The sequence below is a fragment of the Poromitra crassiceps genome (assembly GCF_964638095.1).
Source record: "Poromitra crassiceps genome assembly, chromosome: 8".
NCBI lineage: Eukaryota > Metazoa > Chordata > Actinopteri > Beryciformes > Melamphaidae > Poromitra > Poromitra crassiceps.
The window spans coordinates 23175107-23202414 of record NC_139629.1 but is presented as its reverse complement, the minus strand read 5'-3'; the positions used below and the strand labels follow the sequence as shown (position 1 = coordinate 23202414).

General features: G+C 45.0%; 1 protein-coding gene and 1 pseudogene across 2 annotated transcripts; both read left to right on the top strand.

The window, feature by feature from the left end:
* Positions 1-737: 737 nt before the first annotated feature.
* Positions 738-25741, top strand: LOC310780960 (secretory carrier-associated membrane protein 1-like). Its single transcript, XM_083641490.1, has 9 exons — positions 738-865; positions 6869-6946; positions 9459-9548; positions 11070-11181; positions 12128-12256; positions 16490-16649; positions 16764-16865; positions 17796-17913; positions 21374-25741. Exons 1-9 carry the CDS (start codon positions 818-820, stop codon positions 21521-21523), a joined length of 987 nt encoding a protein of 328 aa, XP_083497616.1. The 5' UTR covers positions 738-817; the 3' UTR covers positions 21524-25741.
* Positions 1220-2157, top strand: LOC310781559 (cyclin-dependent kinase 11B pseudogene; annotated as a pseudogene). The gene has a single exon. The product of its transcript is annotated as a cyclin-dependent kinase 11B pseudogene (transcript).
* Positions 25742-27308: the final 1567 nt, after the last annotated feature.

Below are 27308 nucleotides of genomic sequence, written 5' to 3'. Positions count from 1 at the left end.
GCGTACAGCGTTGTTGTTGCACATGTTCGTCGACATGCTCAGCATTTAAAAAGGCGCAAGACAAATTGTTCTTCTTCCGAGATATAAAGTGCTCCACAACTTATTCCAGTTTTACTGCAGTGCCAAACATAACCGAGATTCCAACTAACTTTACTCGCAGTGACTCAGCGGAAGTGTGTGTGTGTGTGTGTGTGTGTGTGTGTGTGTGTGTGTGTGTGTGTGTGTGTGTGTGTGTGTGTGTGTGTGTGTGTGTGTGTGTGTGCGGAAGTGTGTGTGTGTGTGTGTGTGTGTGTGTGTGTGTGTGTGTGTGTGTGTGTGTGTGTGTGTGTGTGTGTGTGTGTGTGTGTGTGTGTGCGTGTGCGTGTGTGCGTGTGTGTGTGTGTGTGTGTGTGTGTGTGTGTGTTTGTCTCCATGCCATATGTGCGTGTGTGTGTGAGAGATAAATTCTCCTATATCTATAACTGTACGCACATTTTTGTTTTTGTTTTTGTTTTCATTGTACACTTGCTTTGGCAATGTATACGTATGTTTCTCATGCCAATAAAGCCCCTTTGAATTGAATTGAGAAAGAGAGAGATATATCTCAAAAGCAACGGCGGACGTGACGCTCCCATACTTCCGCATTGGTGGTGGTGACCTATCTCCCATCGTATTACATCTCTGACACACTAGCACACTTGACTTCACCTCCGTCCGTGCCATCTTTTGCGTCTGCTACAAAGCAAGACTTGTTTCGAAGAATCTCCAAATTTGGTTCTTCTTTTTTATCAGTTGTTTTTAACGAGACAACTAACGTTAAAGACATTCCGACAGTAGAATGTCAGGTTTCGACAGCAACCCGTTCTCGGATCCCAATCCTTTTCAGGTAACATTACCACATTAGCGTTAGCTCTTGCATTACCTAACTATAAAGTGACTGTCTGACGTTAGCTAGGTTAACTGTGTTAGCCAAGACAAATGTTCCACTGGCTTTCCTGTGTTAGATAGCGGAGATAAAGCCTGATGTTATTGACTAAATTACTAACGTTAGTTGACGTTACAGTGCTATAGCAGCTGGCTAACATGTCGTCATTGACTTGTTGGTGCTGCTGCTGCAGCAGCGTTGCCAGGTACGATAATTTCGCCCTCTGTACGATGTACGATCGATAATGCCAAAATTCCCATAATGTACAATCATTTTATCATTTTGTGACACTTCGTTGTAATCAATATACTAATATGGATCATCACCTCCCTGAGAGAGATCAATACAATCCTGAAAGCTCAGCACCAAAACAACGTCACCGTGCGGGAAATAGTCTTTGGAAGCAATCTGGACCAGATCTACATTGTGATGAACTATGTAGAACATGACCTGCAGAGTTTGATGGAGACAGCCCTTCCTGCCAGGCGAAGTGAAGACTCTGATGATTCAGCTACTGAGAGACGTCCGCCACCTCCATAACAACTGGATCCTCCACCGTGACCTGAAGACGTCCAATCTGCTGCTCAGCCACAAAGGCATCCTCAAGATTGGCGACTTTGGTTTGGCCCGGGAGTATGGTTCTCCTCTAAAGCCTTATGGTGGTGACCCTGTGGTACCGTTCTCCAGAGCTGCTGCTGGGAGCCAAGGAGGAGTACTCCACAGCTGTGGACATCTGGTCAGTGGGCTACATATCTGGCGAGCTCCTCACCCAGAAGCCTCTTTTCCCTGGAAAATCTGAAATTGACCAAATTAACAAGATTTTCAAGGACCTGGGCTCTCCCAGTGAGAAGATTTGGCCTGGCTACGATGAGCTCCCCACTGTGAAGATTACTTTCACCACAGAGTATCCGTACAGCAGCCTACACAAACGTTTTGGAGTGCTGCTCTCAGACCAGTGCTTTGACCTCATGAACAAGTTCCTAACCTACTACCCCAGCAAGAGGATGCTCTCAGACCAGTGCTTTGACCTCATGAACAAGTTCCTAACCTACTACCCCAGCAAGAGGATCTTGTCAGATGAGGCAGTGAAGCAGGAGTACTTCTGCGAGATGCTGCTGCCCATCGAGCCCGCCATGTTCCCCACCTGGCCGGCCAAGAGCGAGCGGCAGAGGGTGAAGAGAGGCGCCAGCCCTCGTCCCCCCCCCCCCCGAGGGAGGCCCTGGGCTACAGTCAGCTGGGGGGCGATGACCTGAAAGAGACCGACTTCCACCTGACGACCAGCAACCAGGTCAGTCCAGGCTTCAGCCTCAAATTCTGAGCCGCAAAGTGAAAGACACAACACAAGACGGCCTAACTGAGAGCGAGAGAGCAAAGAATCATGGGATTTGTAGTTCTCTTGGAACTGGACTCATTTTAGGACTGTCCCGTGGCGTCACTGAGGAAAATTGCAACCGGTGACAAATGGTCAGGACTGTTTGTCACACAACAAGGTTGGTGGCTTGACCGTGTTTGGGTTTCCGGGATTTTCCTCCCTCTATTACATTGCTTCTTCTCCACTGTAGCCGTATATTTCAAAGCCATTTCACAATTTCCATCATTTGAACTCTCCGGGGAGAGGAGCAACTGCAAGTCCTCGTGTCTGTTTGTAGTTTAGTTCTCATTTTGTTCAAATTTTCCTTTTTCTGCTCTATGAGAAATGGTTGGTATTTCCTGACTGCTGGAGCTACTGTATAATAATGTAGGCAGCATGGGCTGTGTTTTCCATCCAGCATAATGTAACAATCATTATTTTAGGCCTGTCAGCTTACCTACCGACAGAGAGACCATGTTTTTGCTAGAAATAAAGTTTGAAACTTAAAAAATAAGAAGTTATTAATCGTGTTGCTTCACTTGTCGTGACATGTCGTTGCCTGGCTGGAGTGACACATGACATGTTAACGATGAGCCTTAAAATGTAATGAGAATAACGTTATACAGTGGGTCGATGTTAGCTTGCTCTCTATGTTAACCATAGCCTCAGAAATCTGAGATTATTAACCTGAGTGATGATGACACAGCTACAGCTAGTGTTATCTCTACAATTATGTTAGACTGCAGCAGGTTCCGGTAAGGCTGGGCGATATAGCCCAAAAATGTATTGATATAAAATAAAATCGATAATTATTGATCATTTTTAATTACCGGTACCTATTTTTAAGACCACAAGATTTTTTTTTACATTTAACCACTTTATTTTGAACCAGCTTATTTATCAAGGCACACAGGTAATAATTTTAATGTTAACACAACAAAAATGCACAAATTGAGTGTTGCAGCTGTGTAATAAATATGCTCGGGTGGGAACTTTAGGGTTTGGAGGTTTGATTTGGCTCCATTATAAAGGGACATCTCGAAATATATATATTTTTTATTTAATTGATTAATTGTCTATCGCGATATATATTGCTATTGATTTATCACCCAGCCCTAGGTGGGTGGATGGTGTTTTTGGTTTTGCCTTTTGGTTACTTTCTTACTCCACCTTATTTCGATCTTGTCAATTTTAACTTGCCACTTGCCTTTCCCATTAGGGGTGGGAATCCCCAGATGCCCCACGATACGAGTCAGTCAAGATACTTAAGTCACGATACAATAGTATTGCGATATTGCGATATGCTAGTATTGCGATATATTGAGTATTGCGATATTACGATATATTGTGATTACCCTTTTTCAACTGCAAATGATGTCCCCAAAGGAACAAACTTTGTCAACATCTGTTTTATCTAATGAGATAAAGTTTCCCTGGGACAGCCGGACCTTCCTGTACAGCGCCAATCTTCCGCCTGGGACTTCCGCCTCCGCGCAGTGCCGCTCTGTTGTTGTACTGGTGAATATAAGAGTTCCGGTCCCGAACGGTAGTGAATATATATATATATATATATAATATATATATATATATAGTGAACGCTTGTGAATATATCAGAATTTGGACGTTTAACCTTCAAAATTAAAGTGACACAATGTATGTTTTTAAAAGGCACCGCTGCACGGAAGTGGAGGTCCCGGGCAGAAGACCCGTGCTGTACAGAAAGCCTTAAAAAAAAAAGGTTCTGGCTCTCCCAGAGTCTATTTCTGTGCTGAAATAGACTCTGGGTTCCCAGATTGGTCATGGATATAGACTGCTGCTCGTGTTGTTGTTGCTGTTGCTGCTGTTGTTATGAACATTGGATTCCTCTGCCTCACTAATACACCATACAACAGTAGATTTGATCCGGTAAGCGTGAATGTTCGATGCGCCTAATCGATCTTTTACACCAACCAGCTGAGATGATTAGAAAGTAACTTGGAGGGTCTTCAGAGATTGCTTAATCATTATTAGTAGCCAAATAGTACTGTACAACGATCCCAGTTTTTAAAGTCACCATCTCACTGCTTTTAAAATCATCAGGCCATATTGAGACTCAGGAAATACTTACCGTAGTTTAGTCATTTTAGCCATTTCAGATTAATTGCAAATCACCAATTTGTATATTATGCTTGTACAGTTGCAAATTATTTTTTTCATTATGCCCTTGGCTTTACTTGGGCCTATCTGTCCGCAGACAGTCTGTGTTGACAGTATAAAGCTACAGAGAAAACGTGCTCTTTAGCCTAGTGAGCTAGTAAGGAGTGCTTGCCTTTTTTTTTATCAGCAAAGATGGATAGCATTTCTCTCTCTCGCTCGCTCAGACAGACACAGACACACATACACAGAGCTTAGAATGGCAGTATCTGTGTTCTGTTGACAAGGAAAAACAAATTAAAGACAGAGATCATTCTTTGTCAAAACTCTGTAGACTTGTGTTGTGTTGTGAGAAAGGGTTAGGCCGTCTACATTCAAAACCTGTGCAGGTTTGCTAGCAGTCTCCTGCTGACAGCAGGTGAGCTGACGTACATTAGTAAAAAGGAGAGGGCCATTATAGCCTAAGGATTTATTGAATTGTTGAGGTTACATTTGATCAGAGGGACTTCTTCTAAAACCATTCCCACATCTTTCACCGTGGACGGAAGTGCAGTTGTAGGCCAAACAAACACCAGAGTCGGGGTGTGTTTGGACCATACAGCGTGACGCATGATGCAGAGTCAATTATTCATGGAGCCCCGTTAACATTCAGCAGCGCCATTCGTCCTCGCCCGCCCGCCGTCCGGCCATTTTTTCCGTTGGCCCGAGGCCAAAACGGAGCTCCTCTGAGCTATCTTCAATAGTTCACGATATCATATGGTGGTGTCATGGCGACGGGTGGTGTGCTAGGATAGGATCCCCACCGGCTACTTGCCTGCTAGATCCCATCTCTCCCAGTCATGCATCAGGCGGCGCATTCTGTTTCGGGCCCATTTCCCCAGGATGTGTGTAGCCAATTACAGGGATCAGGCTGCCATATCTTGAGTTAATACAAAGGCCTACCAGGCAGTGTCAGTGGAGATATTATATACAGTCTAGTCTAGTGTCAGTAGCCTAATCTTTAGAAGATAGTATATATACATTCTGGTCTCAGTAGCCTAATCATTATAAGTCGCAGAGTATCATCGCCAGTAGAAAGTACCGACTCCAACTGGTTTCCATGCTGCTCACCTGATACCTGCATTGTGTTACACAGCCCGGGTTCACCTTGAAATACAGTAGAGTAGGCAAATGTTGCGGTCGTGAATAATAATGTTAGCTAGCTTGCAGGATCATGAAATGATGTCGCCCACGAATGCAGAGCAATGGCCATTTTATCGAAGTTCACTTGTGCACAGTTAGCCGACAGGAGATTCGTTGCCACGATGACATTTGTTTTTTGATTGCCGTTTTTCACACAGCCGTGCAACAGATACGAGATTGTAGGCTTAATAATTCATTTGTACTGTCTGTCTTACCCTCTAGCATTTTTATAGAGAAGTGGAAAGTGTAGCATTTAGTAAGTCTGAATGTGCCGGGCTGTGCAGTAGGGCGATATTAAAGATTAAACGCAACATAGGCTGAAATATTTATGACCCTGGTCTGGTGACAAATAGCAGTGTGTGTGTGCGTGCGTGCGTGCGTGCGTGGTGGAGAAAGAGATACTCCCAGAAACAGTCAGGGACACAGCAATAGGACTGCAAGGGAGCTGGACTTGGATAGAACGTTTGGAATACATAGAGATTCGATAGAACGTTTGGAATACTTCGTGATTGGATAGAACGTTTGGAATACTTCGTGATTGGATAGAACGTTTGGAATACACAGAGATTGGATATTAATCCTGAGAGTAGGATCTTGAATGAAACTTGAGCGAAACTGCTGATGGTAAGCTGAACAACACCTATATAAAATGTTGCTATTAGGACTGTTACATGCACAGAAAGGCAGGAGATGGTCAACAACACGCACTCAAAAATCTAAATGTGTCCTATTAATATGACTAGGGCAGCTAGTGTACACTACACACACCATAGGCAAACATAGGTTAGCTGCACTCCAGTGTTATAGCCAGCCACTCACCGGTCAAAGATAGTAGGCAGGCAGTGAGATGGTTCATTCACTAGCATGTGTGTGAGGGTGTTTAACTGTGGTTGTCTTGACAACGATGCAAATCTACAATGTGCTTAAAATAGATGGAAAAGCACTAGAGTAGCTTTTATCCATAGCACAGCATGCCAGCAGAGTACCAAAAAAAAAAAAATCTTATTTCTGTCTTTTGTCATAGCTGCTGCCAGAGGAGTTCACCACCCTTCAGACCTGGCTATTCATAGACTTCTTGCTGTGAAAATTATTGCAATCGTCTTGTCTTTGCCAGTATTGAGTTATTCTAAGCCTGTTGCGTGTTGTGCTGTTTGGCAGGATAATGCAGCAAGTGTTCTTCACACAGACCAGATCATTGCTACTAATATGATGCTTTGCCAGGATCCTTTTGAAAGCCATATGAAGAGTAATGTACGCACTGTCCTTATTTCAAACATTTTGCACTTGTTTTTTCTCAGGATCCATCAGTGAGACAAGTAGCACACGCTGCCCCTTCAGGGTTGGAGGAGTACAATCCCTTTGCAGATGGCAAAGCGGTGAGTACCGTTTCTGATGCAATGTCTCTTGATAATTACGGGTTATCCAGAATGAGCGAACTGACTATTCAGTTCGCAGCATCGCATGACATGACATAGGGGTGGCCTTTTTTCTTAGGCATTTGTATGCTTTATTGATACGGTGTGAGAGAGACAGGACAGGAATGTATGGGAGGGAGAGAGCGGAAGACAATTGCAGCGAATGACCGCGGGCCCGGATTCGAACCCGGGTCACTGCAGCCTGCACTGAGCCTCATATGGTACGCGCTCTACACGTTGAGCCACCGAGACGCCCCAGGGGCCGGTTGCACCAACTGGTCTTAACTAGTATGCCTGGTCATAACTCCTACGTCGGTCTTAGTTAAGACCATGGATTTACGCCTGTTGCACCAACACGGCTTACGTCTGGTCTTAACTATGCTGGTCGTAGCAATGCGCGTCCATGTGAATTGCCAGGGAATGCACCCTGATTGGATGATGTTGCAAAAAATGTGCCTCGCGACTTGCTTGGAGCACTGTGCCACTACGCTCTCTCAGCCACTACTGTAAAACACCCTCCCTCCTCCCACCCTCCCTCGCTCCGGGGGGAAAATGGCAGCGGTTGAGCCAGAAAGACAGTCTGAATGAAATTGAATGTAACGTTCCCAATTCTATGTATTACATTCTAAAAAATGAACGGCAACATTTTGGAAGGCTAAGCCACACAACTAGTTAGTTATAATCTAACGTTGTGCTTTCAAAGACGGCGAACTGGCGGTGTTACGACGATGACGGTCAAAAAGGTCTCCGCGGAGATCTCTGTTACAGGCAGGCTCTACCCCTCCTCCTGACCAGGCGTAGGAGTTACGCCTGGTCGTAGTGAAAATAAGGCTTAAGCCGTCTTGGTGCAACCGGCGTAGCTGTTAGGTCGTAAAGTTACGACCAACTTAGCTTAAGACCAGTGTAAGACCAGTTGGTGCAACCGGCCCCAGGGATGGACATTTTTAAGAAAAGAAAAATCTCTGTCGATTTGCACTCATGTTACCGATCAAATATCAACGTTCATTTAGGCCCAAACATCCTAAATCTGTTGTGTAGATTTGTCAGTGTCACACAGAGATGGGGACTTGGACTTGAGCCAGCATGGTCAGACTCATAAAGCATGTTGAGACTCATAAAGCATGGTCAGACTCATAAAGCATGGTCAGACTCATAAAGCATGTTGAGACTCATAAAGCATGGTCAGACTCATAAAGCATGGTCAGACTCATAAAGCATGGTCAGACTCATAAAGCATGGTCAGACTCATAAAGCATGGTCAGACTCATAAAGCATGTTGAGACTCATAAAGCATGGTCAGACTCATAAAGCATGTTGAGACTCATAAAGCATGGTCAGACTCATAAAGCATGTTGAGACTCATAAAGCATGGTCAGACTCATAAAGCATGTTGAGACTCATAAAGCATGGTCAGACTCATAAAGCATGTTGAGACATGGTCAGACTCATAAAGCATGGTCAGACTCATAAAGCATGTTGAGACATGGTCAGACTCATAAAGCATGGTCAGACTCATAAAGCATGTTGAGACATGGTCAGACTCATAAAGCATGTTGAGACATGGTCAGACTCATAAAGCATGTTGAGACATGGTCAGACTCATAAAGCATGTTGAGACTCATAAAGCATGTTGAGACATGGTCAGACTCATAAAGCATGTTGAGACATGGTCAGACTCATAAAGCATGTTGAGACATGGTCAGACTCATAAAGCATGTTGAGACATGGTCAGACTCATAAAGCATGTTGAGACTCATAAAGCATGTTGAGACATGGTCAGACTCATAAAGCATGTTGAGACATGGTCAGACTCATAAAGCATGTTGAGACATGGTCAGACTCATAAAGCATGTTGAGACATGGTCAGACTCATAAAGCATGTTGAGACATGGTCAGACTCATAAAGCATGTTGAGACTCATAAAGCATGTTGAGACATGGTCAGACTCATAAAGCATGTTGAGACATGGTCAGACTCATAAAGCATGTTGAGACATGGTCAGACTCATAAAGCATGTTGAGACATGGTCAGACTCATAAAGCATGTTGAGACTCATAAAGCATGTTGAGACATGGTCAGACTCATAAAGCATGTTGAGACATGGTCAGACTCATAAAGCATGTTGAGACATGGTCAGACTCATAAAGCATGTTGAGACATGGTCAGACTCATAAAGCATGTTGAGACATGGTCAGACTCATAAAGCATGTTGAGACTCATAAAGCATGTTGAGACATGGTCAGACTCATAAAGCATGTTGAGACATGGTCAGACTCATAAAGCATGTTGAGACATGGTCAGACTCATAAAGCATGTTGAGACATGGTCAGACTCATAAAGCATGTTGAGACATGGTCAGACTCATAAAGCATGTTGAGACATGGTCAGACTCATAAAGCATGTTGAGACATTCTTGCCTGTTAATGGAATAATAACACGATGTGTGGTTATTAATCAGACGTTTTCCTCATAGACAACGCCGGCTGCCGCAGCCTTGGGTGCCATGCCCGCCATCATGAAGCACACGGAGGAGCCTCCAGCCTACTCCCAGCTCCAGACGCAGGTAATCATGAAACACATAGAGGAGCCTCCAGCCATTTTCGCATTTTTCCACCAGTGAGAGAGACAACCACACGTACAGTGAGAGAGACAACCACATGTACAGTGAGAGAGACAACCACACGTACAGTGAGAGAGACAACCACATGTACAGTGAGAGAGACAACCACACGTACAGTGAGAGAGACAACCACATGTACAGTGAGAGAGACAACCACACGTACAGTGAGAGAGACAACCACATGTACAGTGAGAGAGACAACCACACGTACAGTGAGAGAGACAACCACATGTACAGTGAGAGAGACAACCACATGTACAGTGAGAGAGACAACCACATGTACAGTGAGAGAGACAACCACACGTACAGTGAGAGAGACAACCACATGTACAGTGAGAGAGACAACCACATGTACAGTGAGAGAGACAACCACACGTACAGTGAGAGAGACAACCACATGTACAGTGAGAGAGACAACCACATGTACAGTGAGAGAGACAACCACACGTACAGTGAGAGAGACAACCACACGTACAGTGAGAGAGACAACCACACGTACAGTGAGAGAGACAACCACACGTACAGTGAGAGAGACAACCACATGTACAGTGAGAGAGACAACCACATGTACAGTGAGAGAGACAACCACATGTACAGTGAGAGAGACAACCACACGTACAGTGAGAGAGACAACCGCACGTACAGTGATGGAGACAACCGCACATACAGTGAGAGAGACAACCACATGTACAGTGAGAGAGACAACCACACGTACAGTGAGAGAGACAACCACACGTACAGTGAGAGAGACAACCACATGTACGGTGAGAGAGACAACCACACGTACAGTGAGAGAGACAACCACACGTACAGTGAGAGAGACAACCACACGTACAGTGAGAGAGACAACCACACGTACAGTGAGAGAGACAACCGCACGTACAGTGATGGAGACAACCGCACATACAGTGAGAGAGACAACCACACGTACAGTGATGGAGACAACCGCACATACAGTGATGGAGACAACCGCACATACAGTGAGAGAGACAACCACACGTACAGTGAGAGACAACCACACGTACAGTGAGAGAGACAACCACATGTACGGTGAGAGAGACAACCACACGTACAGTGATGGAGACAACCGCACATACAGTGATGGAGACAACCGCACATACAGTGAGAGAGACAACCACACGTACAGTGAGAGAGACAACCACACGTACAGTGAGAGAGACAACCACACGTACAGTGAGAGAGATTTTGGTGGTCAAAGTTCAAGGTCACTGTGACCTCACGAACGCCATTTTCAAGCTCGTTAACGCGATATCTCAGTAACGCCCTGACGGAATTTCTTCACATTTGGCTCAAACGTCAAAGTCTGGACAGACATGGATGTCGACTGCTCACTTGTTGGCGGAGGCATATATCCGCGGTGCGGTCGTTCTAGTTATCAGAGATGAAACCTGTTTTGTGTGTGTGTGTGTGTGTGTGTGTGTGTGTGTGTGTGTGTGTGTGAAGGAGCCGACAGAAGTAGCCAGCGATCTGCTGAGGAGGCAGGAGGAGCTGGAGAGGAAGGCTGCGGAGTTGGACCGCCGGGAGCGGGAGATGCAGTCACTCAGTGCCTCGGGAGGTCAGCGAGCGCCAGTCACCAAAATACACACGGCGACACCACGGCCGCAAATCATTACTCTCACAACGGCGGGCCAAATATTTGTCCTAAATCCACAGCGATGTTAAAGCTCTAGTGCATAACCTTGACATATATGAACGTCCGTTACACATTCAAGACCTCCGCAAACGAGTGCCCCACAATGCTGATTAAGCCTATCGGCGCCCCATCTCTGTACTCCACAGTAGGACCAATCTGTTGTCTGTGGCAACTTTCCCGCACTGGCCTGGAGCATGCGCACCAGAGACTTCCGCCCGGCCATGCCGCTAGCTTCGGGGTACCTTCCCCCTGCTAACTTGAATGTGGATCAAATAATTCAATCGTGCGGCTCTTCTAGGCTTTCTAAATGTTATCGGAATGAATGTATCAAATTCTGAAGTGAAACGAGTCATTTCGCGGGTGCAGTGATGCTCAAAACAATTTATCCGCTGTTTTACAGTCAAAATAGTAGCGACAAAGTCGTTCTTCAGACTGTGTGTGTGTTCATGAGCTTTTTTTTTTTATTATTATTATTTCTAATCCCCCCCACTAGGCGCCATTTTCTACTTCATTTGGAAGAGAAAATTATCCTGAAATGAAGATTTGATTGACAGCTGCATGTCGTGATATGATTGGTTGAAATGGGGTAGAAATTTGATAGTACTAGGTGATGTCAGCAAACTGTAGATTACCTGTTATCAATGAAATCTTGAAAAATGAACTTTTTATGTGAAAAAGTGTGAAAACCGAAAGGAATTAGATTTTTGTGATTTTTTTTGGCATACATCATTAAATAGGTGCACTGCATATGCAGGTATTTGAACTAAAAGAAAAGAAAAGTCATTTTTGGGTTCAGCTCGACATTTAACAGAATTGAGTGTCATTTTATTTACCGGTAATCATAAGCTTGACTTGCGTCCTGTCTCAGGCAGGAAAAACAACTGGCCTCCCCTCCCAGAGAAGTTCCCCGTGGGACCCTGTTTCTACCACGACATCACAGTGGATATTCCTGTGGAGTTCCAGAAGACGGTCAAGATCATGTACTACCTCTGGATGTGTGAGTGCTTCTCTCATGCTGACCACTAACATTGAATTAAGTGTGTTGCCTTATGAGGGTGCTGATGATGCTAATACAGGGGCAGTGAAGTAACCCCAGATGCAGTGAGAAGACGAAAGGCAAATCTACCCAAAATGATCAAATTGATGTATGACAAACTTAAAGGGACACTTCAGCGAAAAACATTGCCGATTTATTTTGCACATGATCTCACACATATCTGAAACTAAGCTGTAAACTGTTTTGCAGACTCAACTTAAGTTGGTGCCAGTGATGTCATCAGAAGACTTGATTATTACAACCCAATCATTCAGTGCCTTCTGGTGACATGACTGGCATCAACGTATCTCAAATCATCTCTCAATAACTCAAACTAAATGAATGCCTGCAAAACTTACAGTTTTTGGATATGTGTGAGATCATGTGCAAAATAAATCTGCGTTGTTTTTCGGTGAAGTGTCCCTTTAAAGTTGCAAGTGCAGAAACACAAAAATCAAAGAAAAATAGCTAGAGGAGTAAATGTTAACTATTGTGATGTTGATTATTTTTGCCCCTTTACCTTCATTTTCTTTCTTTCTTTTTGCACTTTTACATCGTCACTGTTACATCACGTAGGAGTGTATTTACACCAGAGGATTTCTTACTCCCACAAGCACATTATGTAATTGATGAGTGTTCGTCTTTGGTCTATAAACTATATAGCCAGCATTACTACTTCTAGATTATGTTTAATGCAATAAATGGCTTGACCCCCAGTTTATATTACAGATTCCCGATGTTTATTATTCTTTTATTTTATTTGACAATGCTTTTTAAACCTTTGTAAGAAAAGGTCATATACAAATCTAGTGGCTCTTATTGCAATTATGAAGAGGAACTAGCCGACGTGCTCCCCTGGGCTTCTCAAAGCACGGCGCTCTTGTCTGCAGACCAGAGCTAACTCCATTAAGAAAAGTGTATCTGAATCTGGATCCTGAATCTGAAACTGAATCCTAATAACTGTAAATCAGCCTTCTCACACGTCTCCATGTGACTGTGCTGTAAAACCAAAGGGCTCTCGTGAGGGCGGACAAAATGTGTGTTTTATGGAGGTACTCGATTAACGGACTTTCCTACTCGGATATGAGAGCAGTTGTTTTATCCCCCTTCTTCTGCCTGTACAGCTCAGTCTTAACGGTGGTCAAAGCGGGCAGTAGGACAAATGAATGGGTTTTCAGTGGAATTGTGTAACCACATGACCAGGACACATGGTTGAAGTCACGTGGTCACATGATGTGACTGGGTCAGATGATTGGCTATTTGTTTAACTGATCTGCCAGCAGATCGTTCCCAACATGTTTTTGGAGCACACCGTCTGTCCCTCTCCCCCCCCGCTCTTCAGCTGTGGTATGTGGAGCAGCAGGGAGATGCCATATTTCGCTCAGTGGTGTAAACCCGAGGCCCCTCAGCTATACAGGCCCTCTGTTACTGTACATGTGTCTATACACTATACCACACATGGGCAAAATACGGCCGCAATGGAATTGCATTTTTTTTTATTTTTATGGTGCACCTGAAGGCAACATGCAAGATACCCGCTGAATAAAGCTGTGTTCACACCATCATATTTTCTCTCGCTCGATTCAACCCTTTGGAATCGCTCTGTCGCTCTGTTTAAATCGCTCGTCAACAGGCACAATAATTGACGGACATCTGGGGGCTATATGGGGCAATGTCATGATATTTGTCCACTACGAGCCACCGTAGTTGTTTACAAGCTAAGCCTATCATCGTGCTCCTAATGCGAGCTCTATACCGGTAGTACTACAGACTTCACTTCATGTCAGCTCGCAGCCTGACAAATCAGCTGTCAATGCGGTTTGTTGCCACACAATAAACCAGCGGTTTGTTCCAAGCCAGTGTGATCCTTGACTCGCTCTCACACGGCAGCCAATCAGCGTTGAACAGCGAGCGACTGATGCCAGCGTAATTTTGCTCGAGTTGGGATATTTCATCTCGGGCGACGAGCGAATTTTCTCCCTATTGCTCTGTCTCTGTCGCTCGGACGCCCAGCGATTTTTCTCCCGGGCGAATATACGCTCGTTTGCATTGACTTTGTATGTAAACTCGATGCCAGCGAAAAAGTTTAATAGGTCGGTGTGAACGCAGCTTAAGTGTCCAAATGTTCATGTCATTCTGGCCAATACTCCACTTCTGTTATAACATTTCAGTCTGGAATATGGAATAGGCTATCTTTCAATAATCTTTATGACTAAAGGGCTAAAAGTAATCTCATGTGTAAGAAATTACTGTTCTACATTGTAGAAAGTAGAAGTAGACATTTAAATAATTAACTCATTGGTTTTGGATTTATTTAGCTTCAAGAGTGCATTTTTGTTCGTGTGACCCTCAACACAGGCTTTGAGAATCCCGGGCCACTTACTGATACTTATGCTTAAATTAACCCACTCATATTATGGTTTATTTCAAGAAAAAAAAATGGTGGAAATAGTGGAAATTCTAATTGGCTGGTAACTTTAAAATCTAGCAGCCATATTGGCAGGTGGTCAAAAAAGTTAATTTCAAGCCCTGCAGGGAGAGCAGGTGGTGACATAGGAGCGAGTGAGAAAAGGATCAAATATTGGTGGTTAAGACTGAATAATGACATCACAACTGTTATTTTAAAATGAGTTATTACTCTAAACCTGGCTTCAAATGCCCCAAATTTTTCGCGCTGGCGCCGTTCAGCCCTCAGCAAAATCTGGTAGCGAGGACATGTTTTTGTGGCCCTCTCTATCATCAAAGTTGCCCATCCATGGGTTACGGCATGACAATATTTGTTCGGCCCCCGGCAACAATCTGCGTTTCTCATGTGGCCCCCCATGAAAAATAGTTGCCCACCCCTGCACTATACGGTGCCCATGCATGTATTATTATAACCCAGAGGAGGAATGGTTCTGGTGAATTATTCATTTGTGTGAGGTAGGGATGTCAATTTTCGGTTAATTTCACTTTCGATTAACCGACGCTAATAATCGATTAACCTATCGGTTAATTCATAATTTTTTAATATAAAAAAAAAATTGTCTATTTACTCAATGAGTAAATGCTGAGGGTGCTTGTTTTTGATGTGGTATAACATTGTGGTAGTACTACTAGAATACTGAAGAGCAGCATCGCACAATTTGCAAACTACTTCACCACCATCTTTCTGGACAAAAAAGTCCCAAACCGGGCTTTTTTTAAGACGTTTCGCCATGCTGCTTTCTTTGTTTCTTCCTGATTTCGTCCCCTCGCTGTCAGAGGAGGGGAGGGGCTGTCTGTCAGTGTCTGTGCCGGCGCGCGTGTGTGTGCGCGCCCCGGATACGCTGCATGTTTGGGGAGAAATGCGTTTAATTAGAAGTAGGCTATAACATGCTGAGTGATATAGAGTGGACCTGCTTTTCCCCCCGCTGTTGCCTGTCGGATACACGAGAGGAGAGCGTGACAAATTCATAATTTTTTAATATTTTTTTTTTTTTTTTTTTTTTTTTTACATTAACTGATAGACCGACAGCAATAACCGAACAACGACGTTAGCGACGGTTAATCGATTAACGGTTAACCGTTGACATCCCTAGTGTGAGGGTGTGCGCATGTTCCCCCATCTCACTATCTGGGCCGCGTTGCGTGTTGAAATATTGAGTGGCAGCGTTTCCTCCTTCCACTCATCAGACCCACTTGGCAAGACACGGGACACTGGTGTGCCGGCCAGGATCCTCAGCACACAGCCCCGTCCACAAACAAACAGCCAGCCCCGCCCACTTTCCACGCTCTGACTTATACAGCGGCTTGCCAAGGGTACCACGCTGCCCCACTTTCACTAGCACTCCCGCACAGCCGTTTAAAGAGGAACTGCACCCAGTCTTGGCTGAAGAGAACGCCTCGCTGTCAGGTGTAAAGAAGCAGCTGGTTGACTGCACGTGTATCGGAGAAAGTGTATGCTAGTGTAGTGTGTCTACAACTCTCCCCGAATCTGTAGAGGGGGTGAGGGCAACGACCGGATTCAACCTGTAGAGGGCAGTTTGCTATGCATCAAAATAATAACATAATGTAAATTAAAATATTTTGCACTAAAATGTCAGGATTTGAACCTGAATCCATCAACAAAGCTACTAAATTCCCATATACAGTGCATTGGGTTTTCAGCTGAAAAAAATTGGTTTTGGTGTGCAGACAGTTACTGTTTAAACTGGTTCCGCTGTCTGTGGCCAGGTCACACCGGGGCGCTGGCCGTGAACCTGGTGGGCTGCCTGGCCTGGTTCTGCGTGGACTCGTCGCGAGGCGTGGACTTCGGCTTGGCCATGCTGTGGGTCATGCTCTTCACGCCGTGCTCGTTCGTCTGTTGGTACCGGCCGCTTTATGGAGCCTTCAGGTGAACCACACACACACACACACACACACACACACAGATGTTGAGTTTGGCCCGTTGCTCAGCCATGTATAGACACTGTGGTAGTCATGCCCTCTCCTTCTCCTCTTTCTGCAGGAGTGACAGCTCATTCAGGTTCTTTGTCTTCTTCTTCGTGTACATCTGTCAGTTTGGCGTCTATGTTCTCCAGTCTATTGGCATCTGTGGTTGGGGGGCCAGGTGAGTCTACTAACTACATTACAAGAAACTCTCAGCTACTGGACATTAGGGCTGGGCGATATAATCGATACGGCAGTATATCGCGATATTTATCGATATTTGGACGCCAAGTATCAATATTAAATAAAAATAAAAAATTGCAGGCCATGCCATGCCAGGCCTCTGCATCTGGTGATTCCCCCCCCTAATCGATACTGTATCGATATTTCCCATATCGATGTTTTTGCACAGCCGTGGGGTCAGTGACACAAGTGATACTTTTTATGTCAGTGCGTTCAGTAACACACTCAACACTCAGTAGTTTTGACTAAATTTGTCCACTAAGTTATCAGTATAAAGTGATGTACATATTATTTACACTACCTGGGTGGTACACAGTGTGTTGTATCTTTAGCTCTATTATTTAATTTTGAGTATATTTGCCAATACCCAGCCCTACTGGACATGTCAGAAGGGACACAGCAAACAAGTATTTTCGGCCGCAGCAATGTAGAAAATCGAGTGCCATAGAGTCTTAAATATAGTTTGAGAGGTCTTCAAAAAGTAGATTCCACTACTATTCTTGTGAGAAATGTCCCTGCTTCCACAGATGTGTATTTTTGTGCATATTTGTGTTTGTTTGGGGTTTTCTTTGTAACCTTCAGGCTAATTTGGGGTTGAAAATGGTCATACAGTTTATTTGAACTGGCATTAAAAAGATCTTAAATTTTTTAATGTAACTTACAGAAACCCATAATCACCTCGTTAGTCAATCAATCAAGCTTTACCTGATTGAGTATCGTCTTATCAAACCAAACGATAAGATCCAGTAGATGTATCATTATATCCCCTAGTTATCATTCTCAAGGATCTTTGATAATGCCGTCATCGACTCGTGTGTTATTTTTAATTTATGGTGTGATGTCTTGACTTTCTCTTTCTCCTCCTCAGCGGGTGGATCTCTGCTTTGACCGCCCTGAATAAGAGCATCCCAGTGGGCATTATAATGATCCTCATCGCTGCTCTCTTTACCTCACTGGCTGTCATGTCGCTCATCATGTTCAAGAGGGTAGGTACGCCACAAACTTGACCTCACTGGCTGTCATGTCGCTCATCATGTTCAAGAGGGTAGGTACGCCACAAACTTTACCTCACTGGCTGTCATGTCGCTCATCATGTTCAAGAGGGTAGGTACGCCACAAACTTGACCTCACTGGCTGTCATGTCGCTCATCATGTTCAAGAGGGTAGGTACGCCACAAACTTGACCTCACTGGCTGTCATGTCGCTCATCATGTTCAAAAGGGTAGGTACTAGGGGTGGGGGAAAAAATCGATTCACCTAAGTATCGCGATTTTTAATGTCACGATTTTTTGGATCGATCTTTTATTCCAGAATCGATAATCCCCAAAAAAAAAAAAAAAAAAAAAAAAAATTGTGCTTGCAGTCAGGCCACTCACTGAACAGCAGGCCAGGCGCCGCCTACTGGTTTACTAGTGGTTTTATTACTTTATTAGTTAGTCTGAAGTAATAATTACACTTCAGGGTTAAAGTGGGTGCATCTCATTGTAAAATTGGACTTCAAACGGCCCAAATCTGGCTTCAAACGGCCCAAATTTCACGTGCGTTGGCCCATATCGGTCTGGCCTGCTTGGTATCTAATGCCCGGCCTGAATTATGATCCCAGTCCGCCCCTGTTTTTAACTATATCGCCCAGCCCTACTCATGATATATAATATACAGTCTCTAGTGTATGATTCAACTTTTCCCATGTTCTAATCTAGTGTAAAAAAGCAAACAAACTGAAAAAAGAAAAGAAAAAAATAAACAAAAATCGCAATAAATCGTAATATCGAATCGCAATAATCGTAGAATCGCAATACTTAAGAATCGCAATATAAATCGAATCGGCACCCAAGAATTGTGATAGTATCGAATCGGGAGATAAGTGAATCGCCACAGCCCTAGTAGGTACGCCACAAACAGCTAAGAACGAACCTTGGGGTGATCCTTGACAACCAGCTGTCTTGCTCAGCCAACATAGCTGCTACAGCACGCTCCTGTAGGTTCGCTCTCTACAACATCCGCAAAATCCGTCCCTTTCTCACAAGAGAAGCGACTCAACTCCTGGTCCAGTCTCTTGTCATCTCCCGCCTGGACTACTGCAACGTGCTCCTGGCCGGCCTACCTGCCACCGACATCCGACCGCTTCAGCTCATTCAGAACGCTGCAGCCCGTCTGGTTTTCAACCAACCCAAATTCTCTCACGTCACTCCCCTCTTCCAGGAGCTCCACTGGCTTCCCATCTCGGCCCGCATCAAATTCAAGTCACTGGTACTGGCCTACAGGGCTGCACACCAAACAGCTCCCCTGTACCTGCAATCTATGGTCAGGTTCCAAACCTCTCAGCGCTCCCTTCGCTCCTCCACCAGTGCAGGTCGCCTCGCCCCTCCTTCGCTACGGGGGCTCAAAAGTCGCTCATCCCGATCTCGACTCTTCTCGTCCCTGGCACCTCAATGGTGGAACGAGCTTCCACCTTCGGTCAGGACGGCTGAATCACTGCCGATTTTTCGGAAAAGACTAAAGACTCACCTTTTCAGGCTCCATCTGGGCCCTTCTTGATCTAACTTCGTTCTCTCTCTCTTTCTTTAACACATTGACTGCCAGCCCTTTTTTCAATGCTGTAGGTAGGTTCTGCCAGGTTTTTTTTTGAGGATTCTGGCTCATTTTACAAGAGCCGAGGATTCTTTTCTGTTAAGACTTTGTGAACACCAATCATCTAAAAAGAACTAATAGAATGTGTGCTTTCTCTGTCTAAAAGAGTTAGTTTGTAGAGTTAGTAGTTATGTAGATATTAGCCGTTGAGTACAGCATGGTTTCAGAGATTTTCAGAGAGTTTTGAGATAAATGGATTTTTAGAACCACCTCACGTGCCTGTGATTATGGGTGCCCTTGGGCAAGTCTGTATACTGTATTGTGTTTGTGTGCGTGTGCGTGTGTGTGTGTGTGTGTGTCCTTCAAACTCCTCCCTCCGTAGGTGTGGCTTTGCAGTGTTTTGTCACAGGCGAGTTTCTGTTGCCTCACAGATCCCAAAGAAAGAGAAGGGAATCGCAGGAGCAGGGAAGAGGAGAGGAGAGGCGAGGGGGGGGGGGTTAGACACGGGAGAGAAATTCCTTCGCGATCCCCTTCTTCCAATCTTGAGGCGTACTCGCTCCCGCTGCTGCTGCTCGTATGTGCTGCTGCTGCTGGCGGCTCTCGGGCAGTCTGGATTACTGTAAAACGGGCTCGTTCGTTTCTTGAGGTGTCGGCTGAGAGCTTTGAAGAAGCTTTTGCGATTCTGGTCTTATTTATGCTCAAAGGTACCCGAGTGTGTGTGTGTGCGCGCGCGTGTGTGTGTGTGTGTGTGTGTGTGTGTGTGTGTGTGTGTGTGTGTGTGAAATCGAAAGCGTTTTCGCCCAGCTATTTCCTTGAGAATGGCTTTCTCCCGCGGACCCGCGGCTGTTTTTGCTCGGATTTCTCTCTGTCTGGAGAGCAGTCGCCACTTAGCTGGTCGGTAAAATAGATTATACACATTCTCTTTCTCCAATATTGGTATAGGAGACGTAAAAGGGGTTGATCGATGTCCCACCGTCAAATTTTTTTTTTTTTTATGTAAGCCGAGATATCTCGTCTTTGGCACTCAACGTGTTAAAAAAAAAAAAAAAAAAACCTAAACTTGTACCACTGTTCCTTCAGAAGTTGTAGTTGTCATAGACTGTACTCCATAGTTGATTGCTCTATTGCTGACAAAAATGTGTTATTGTAAGTCGCTTTGGATAAAAGCGTCTGCCAAATGACGTAATGTAATGTAATGTACGCCACAAACTTGGAAAGAAATACAGAGAGCCTCTGTATGCATGGCTGTAACTAACGATTATTTTCATTATCCATTAAAGGTCCTTACACATCAAGAGCGATGCGAATATACGGCACGAAATTGCGATGCGAATTTTGACCCACCTGTCAATCACAGCCACAGATATGCACACGTCGGAAGCGAATTTCTGAAAAATCGACCGTGGTTCGAAAAAATAAACACCGCAATAACGCTCAGCGAAACTTCGCCGTTGCTATGCACGGTTGCATTGACTGATATAGGTTCGGAAAATATTATTGACGTGCAAATTAATCGCACACAAAAAAACGCTCCCGATGTGTAAGGACCTTTAGCTGTCGATAATTTTTTTGACTAATTGTGAAAAATGTCGATCACGTTTTCCCCAAAGCCCAATACATCCTCAAATGTCTTCTTTTGTACTGACCACAACCCAAAGATAATCATTTTACTGTCATAGAAAGACTAAATAAACTGTAGTCTAAAGTAAACGAGCAATAGGATGATAAAAATAGTTGGTGATTAATTTCCATTCGATCCATTATCGTTGCAGCTCTATTTGTACATGTATGTCTGGTTACTCCGTTAATCTCTTCACCCTATTCCCCTTTTATCTTCCCAATGCTCCTCTTCCGCTGCCTCTTGATCTGGGTCAGGTCCATGGGATGTACCGTACCACCGGTGCCAGCTTTGAGAAGGCCCAGCAGGAGTTTGCCACGGGCGTCATGTCCAACAACACGGTCCGGACAGCCACCGCTAACGCAGCCTCCAGTGCCGCCCAGGCAGCCTTCAAGGAGCAGATCTGATTGGTCCAGAGAGCCCGCTCATCTCCGCCGCCGTCCAGCCCGCCGCCCATCCTCCGCCCACAGCGCCGACACCCAGCTTCCACCGAGCCAACTGCCCTGTTTGAACACACGGAGAGGCCCCCCAGCCTTCTGACCACATCCCAATGTTGTTTGTGAAAGCACCTTTTCCCCCACCCAGTCCCAAGTGACCAGTGGTCCTCATCCCCCACCCAGTCCCAAGTGACCAGTGGTCCTCATCCCCCACCCAGTCCCAAGTGACCAGTGGTCCTCATCCCCCACCCAGTCCCAAGTGACCAGTGGTCCTCATCTCCCACCCAGTCCCAAGTGACCAGTGGTCCTCATCCCCCACCCAGTCCCAAGTGACCAGTGACCAGTGGTCCTCATCCCCCACCCAGTCCCAAGTGACCAGTGATCTCAGCAGGACATTGTGGAGCATTCAAACAGGGCCTTGGCTCTGTCCGGCCCAGAGGCCTCTGCTCTCCGCCCCCCCAGCGCAGCGACGTTATGCACTCTCGTGACTCTGGGACTGGGCCCCTCCCACCTACACTCCACCACTCAACCAGCATGGCCCCTCCCACCTACACTCCACCACTCAACCAGCATGGCCCCTCCCACCTACACTCCACCACTCAACCAGCATGGCCCCTCCCCTACACTCCACCACTCAACCAGCATGGCCCCTCCCACCTACACTCCACCACTCAACCAGCATGGCCCCTCCCACCTACACTCCACCACTCAACCAGCATGGCTCCTCCCACCTACACTCCACCACTCAACCAGCATGGCTCCTCCCACCTACACTCCACCACTCAACCAGCATGGCCCCTCTCACCTACACTCCACCACTCAACCAGCATGGCTCCTCCCACCTACACTCCACCACTCAACCAGCATGGCTCCTCCCACCTACACTCCACCACTCAACCAGCATGGCTCCTCCCACCTACACTCCACCACTCAACCCGCATGGCTCCTCCCACCTACACTCCACCACTCAACCAGCATGGCCCCTCCCACCTACACTCCACCACTCAACCAGCATGGCCCCTCTCACCTACACTCCACCACTCAACCAGCATGGCTCCTCCCACCTACACTCCACCACTCAACCAGCATGGCTCCTCCCACCTACACTCCACCACTCAACCAGCATGGCTCCTCCCACCTACACTCCACCACTCAACCAGCATGGCTCAACTTGATTTTCTCTGTGTGCGTGTTTTTGTGTGTGTGTGGCCAACTAAATGAATGTTGGTGTGTCTCTGTGGATGTTGCTGTCTGTCTGTAGACAGACAGATACTAATCACATGTAGCTGAACCAAGTCCAACCCTCTGACCTTCCCCAGCCCTCACTGCTCACTAAGTTCCTCTCTGTTTAGTTCAGTGCGCCCGAAGCAAATTTGCTCCTCCTTTGTATCCATGTCCTTTGATTTCACTACGTTTGGTTTAATAATTGTTGTTTTTGGAGCGTCTGGGTAGTGTAGAGGTAAAAGCACTCGCCTCAGACCCAGGTTCAGTTCCCGGCAGCGGTCCTTTTTCGGCTTTGTCAGACATTCCTACAGACACAATTGGCCGTGTCTGCTGGTTGGAAGCCGGTGTATGAGTCCCGGTCACTGCACTTAGTGCCGCCTCTGGTCGGTCGAGGTGCCTGTTCGCGGGGGAGGGGAACTGGGGGGATAGCGTGATCCTCCCACATGCTTCGTCCTGCCGGTGAAACTCCTCGCTGGCGACTGCACATGTATCAGAGGGAACATGTGCTAGTCTACGGCTCTCCCCAGATCGGCAGAGGGGGTCGAGCAATCACCGGGACAGCAGGGGGAATTGACCAATTACAATTGGGGAGAAAATGGGAGGAAAAAACTTAATAAAAAAAAAAAAATAATAATAATAATAGTTTTAATAATTAAGCTCAATTATTGCACAATGGAAGTCACCTAGTGCTCTCGTTAGGGATGCATATGTCAATGTACATTCAGCAGCATTCTCACCTTGACTGAACTGTTATCCCTACTGTAACTTTGTAGAGGAGCTTGTTAAATGGCCCCTCTTGACGCTGCCCCCTGGTGGAGCTACTTGGTATTGTTGAAGATGAATGCTGTGCATTCCAGTACACACGGCCTTGCCTTTCGATCTCTCACGTGACAGTCTATTTATCTTCCTTTGCTTTCCTCAGAATTGACTTTCACAAAGTGTGTAGTCTTACTTCCTTAATAGCTTTCAAGTATTTGTTGCTTGAAGTATTTTTGCCTTGAATGATCTACATGTCCATCATTGTGAAATGATACTAAGCTGCACCTTACTCTAGTCGTCGTCATCATGTTTCTGTATGCACACTGCAGCAACTGCTGCGTGTCGTTATTTATAATGGTCTCATGCCTTCCTGCTCATTGGAGAAGATGCTAAATCTATAAGGTTCATTTCTCAATCATTTGCTCAAAAGAAATTAATTTATTCTTATTCAGAGACGCTGATCGCATGATGGGTCCTCTATTCTGTACATAGAGCTGCATGTCTATACAATGTTTGAAGAGAAAGAAAGCGCAAGTTGTCTCCAGCCTTTCTTGGGTAATGGAGATTTACCTCAGTTTTACTCAGGATACTCTTCACTTGCATGACAAGGGGGGGAAATGGCAGCAGATCTCTCCTTTGAGGAAAAAAAGTGTCTGTTTTTTTAAATATATGCTGTGCATCAAACCCTCGCAATAAAAAATCACTTAAAAGATGACAACACTGGCCAGTAATATCGGTGTGCTGATTGCTGATAATTGCTTGTATATTCATAAATTGACCATTATTGGGGATTGACTATCACTGAACTCCAGCGAGAGCACAAACCAATGCTTCACTCCTGGAGATGGGGGTTGTCTCCGTCTGTGTTACCCTCTTTCGTTTCCATTGGTGTGCAGTCACCAAAAACAAATCTTGAAATTCATTCTACCTGCATTGCTAGCAATGTCTTTTTGAACAATTTGAAGTCATTCGGTTTCTATGTTCGGACTCGATGTCCATGTCCATGTTCACTGTATTGCGCTTTCATGTTCAAGTCAGATACATACGCCTATGTATGCATGTGTGTTGTGTGAGTGTAAATCGAGGGAAATGGGCCTTTCAGTGTATTTACTGCTCTTAAATCTGTGCAAGGTGAAGTTCGGCTTTGGGATCCTTCTGACTTATTGAAGACAATTCTTGTTGAGGCTTTGCTTCAAGATACCTGTGTTTGCCGTTTCTCTTTTTCCTTTTTCATACTGACTTTATTTAGACCAATAGTACCTTAACCAGTATGTACTGTATGCGTGAGTTAACCAGTATGTACTGTACGTGTGTGTGTGTGTGTACGCGTGAGTGTGCCTATGCACCAATCTGCATAGGTTATTCCTGCGGTTTTGAAAATGAATCTGAATCGACACGCCAACATTTTTGAAAGATTCACCAATTTGCCATATTCCCAATGACGAGAAGATAGTTGCCCTTCTTCCTCTTCTCTGTGCGTGCAGTAGAAAGTGACGCGCCCTCCTGCTAGTTAGCTTAGCACAATGACTGCTAGTCGGCGGGACTCCCGTTAAGTCACCAAATATACACATTCCAACAGCGCCACAACGCTCTTATAATATACATGTTGTGTGACTCGTGTTCACCATCATCACCGGCTATTTATTTGCTTTGAAAATTACAAAGTCTCGTAATTTTACATTATTTTATAATGTGGTGAATGCACAAGTCACAACGTCTACTACATAAGAGCATTTTGGCGCTGTTGGAATGTGTATTTGGTGACTTAACAGGGGTAGGCTAGCTAGTCCCACGGACTAATAATAATAATAATAAACTTTATTTATATAGCACTTTTCAAAACACAGTTACAAAGTGCTTACCAGTGACTACCAGTCCACTTTCTACTGCACACACAGGAAAGAGAAGGGCATTGTGTCTTAGGGAATATGGCAAATATGCCAATCTCCAAAGATTTTGTCGTACATACCTTTAATGTAAAGGCAGTAGACTCCAATATGAGCTGTGTTGTATATGGATTGTGGCTTTATGCTGTGCGTTATCATCGGTAACATGATGTGTGCTAGAAACACTGGAAAATGATGTGAAATACATGACATTTTCTTGTACTCATCTGTGACAATTTTTTTTTTTTAATTGTTTAAAAAACACTGAGGGATATTTGTATATTTTGTAAAATGTACAGATGGTCGGCTATTGCTCTGAATTTCCTTGTCCTTTACAGATGCACTCTGGTTTCTCCTTCATTCGCATGTTGAGTCATTTGAGTTTTGTATATTTATTGTATTAACACTGAATAAAAATTCTAAAGTCTTCTTCCTTATGTGTTGCTTTTTCTTTACATATAGACTTAAGTCATGCTTGTATTTATTAACTTTTTACTTGAGGCATGCCATTCAGACAATCTACACAGAAAAGCTATGGTCTTTCTCTTTTCTTTTTTTACCAGTCAAACCACAGAAATTCCTGCACTGAGTGTGTTAAGGCAGTGGTTCTCGATGTGGGGTTCTAGGGGGTCCCCAGCAAACGGATTAATTAAATGTATAGTGTTCATGTCCAACTATATAACTATTTAAAAAAATCTCAGATTTGGGCTAAAGAAACAAAATCTCATCAAATGGGGGTTCTGTGGCGCATCCGTAGATTAAATGATGGGTCCTTGATAAGGAAATGGTTGTTAAGGGGCAGATGCATTCTTAGGCAGACTTGCACTAGCAGCTTACAACCAGAAGAGGGCAGCAGGAATCAAGGAACATTAGATCATTTTTACGACCTAGTTCACTTTCCAGCTAATGGACATAATCATTTTACATTTACATGTATTGGGAGACTGAATGGCTTGATGGCCGGTGTCATGCCGAGTTTTGCACCCCCGCCGAGAATTGCATCCCCACCTTCCGGGACCATATTGTAATGATTTATACGGAAACTACTTAACTGTTTAAAAATTATATAATTGACTAGGTAGACGTGATATCCAAGCCAGGGGGTCTGTCCTGGCTCATGGAGACCGACTTTGATGCATTAAATCCGCGTGGAGGTGACTTCCATGCTTGGGGCTCTCTTCTGGCTCATGGAAGCCGACTTTGGTGCTTAAAATCCGGGTACAGAGGACCTCGAGACCTGGGGATCTTTCCTAGCTTTATGGAGAGGGGTGCAAAATGGGGAGATGGACGCCAGATTTAGTGAAAGGAACAGCCACCTGGTTGAGGCAATGTGTGCCCTTGACCCAGACAGTCCTCAATTTTTGGATGCACAGAAGGTGAAACCACTGCTGGAGCTCACCAACACAGTTTTAGTGGAATCTGAATTTGAGGTAGCTCTACAGTTCTTACAGTCTGAAATGGCCCGCTCTCCTGAGGACAAATGGACACCTACTGCCATCCTGCAGCGCTACTCTGGGCCTCTCACTGCCATGCCAAGCGTGCTGACAGCACTGAAACATGCAGTGACTTTCGGGGCATCCTCAGCGACATGTGAGAACACATTTTCAACTCTAACCAACGTCTTTAGTCAGCACAGACGAAGCATGCTACACCAGAGAAAAGCTCAACTAATCCAACTGGCGTTTGAAGCGGACCTTACAAAACGTTTTCGGGAACAGGACTGGAAGGATCGTTTGCTCAGGAAGTTTAACAACAAAACCAAGAGAAGGCTGCAACTCTACTGAGGAACAGTAAAGGTAATTTAACAGGTTTATTTTTCTGTTGCTTTGCATCTCAGAGTATCTCTCCATCCGATTTCAACACAAGTCTGAGACGTGCGGCGCTGT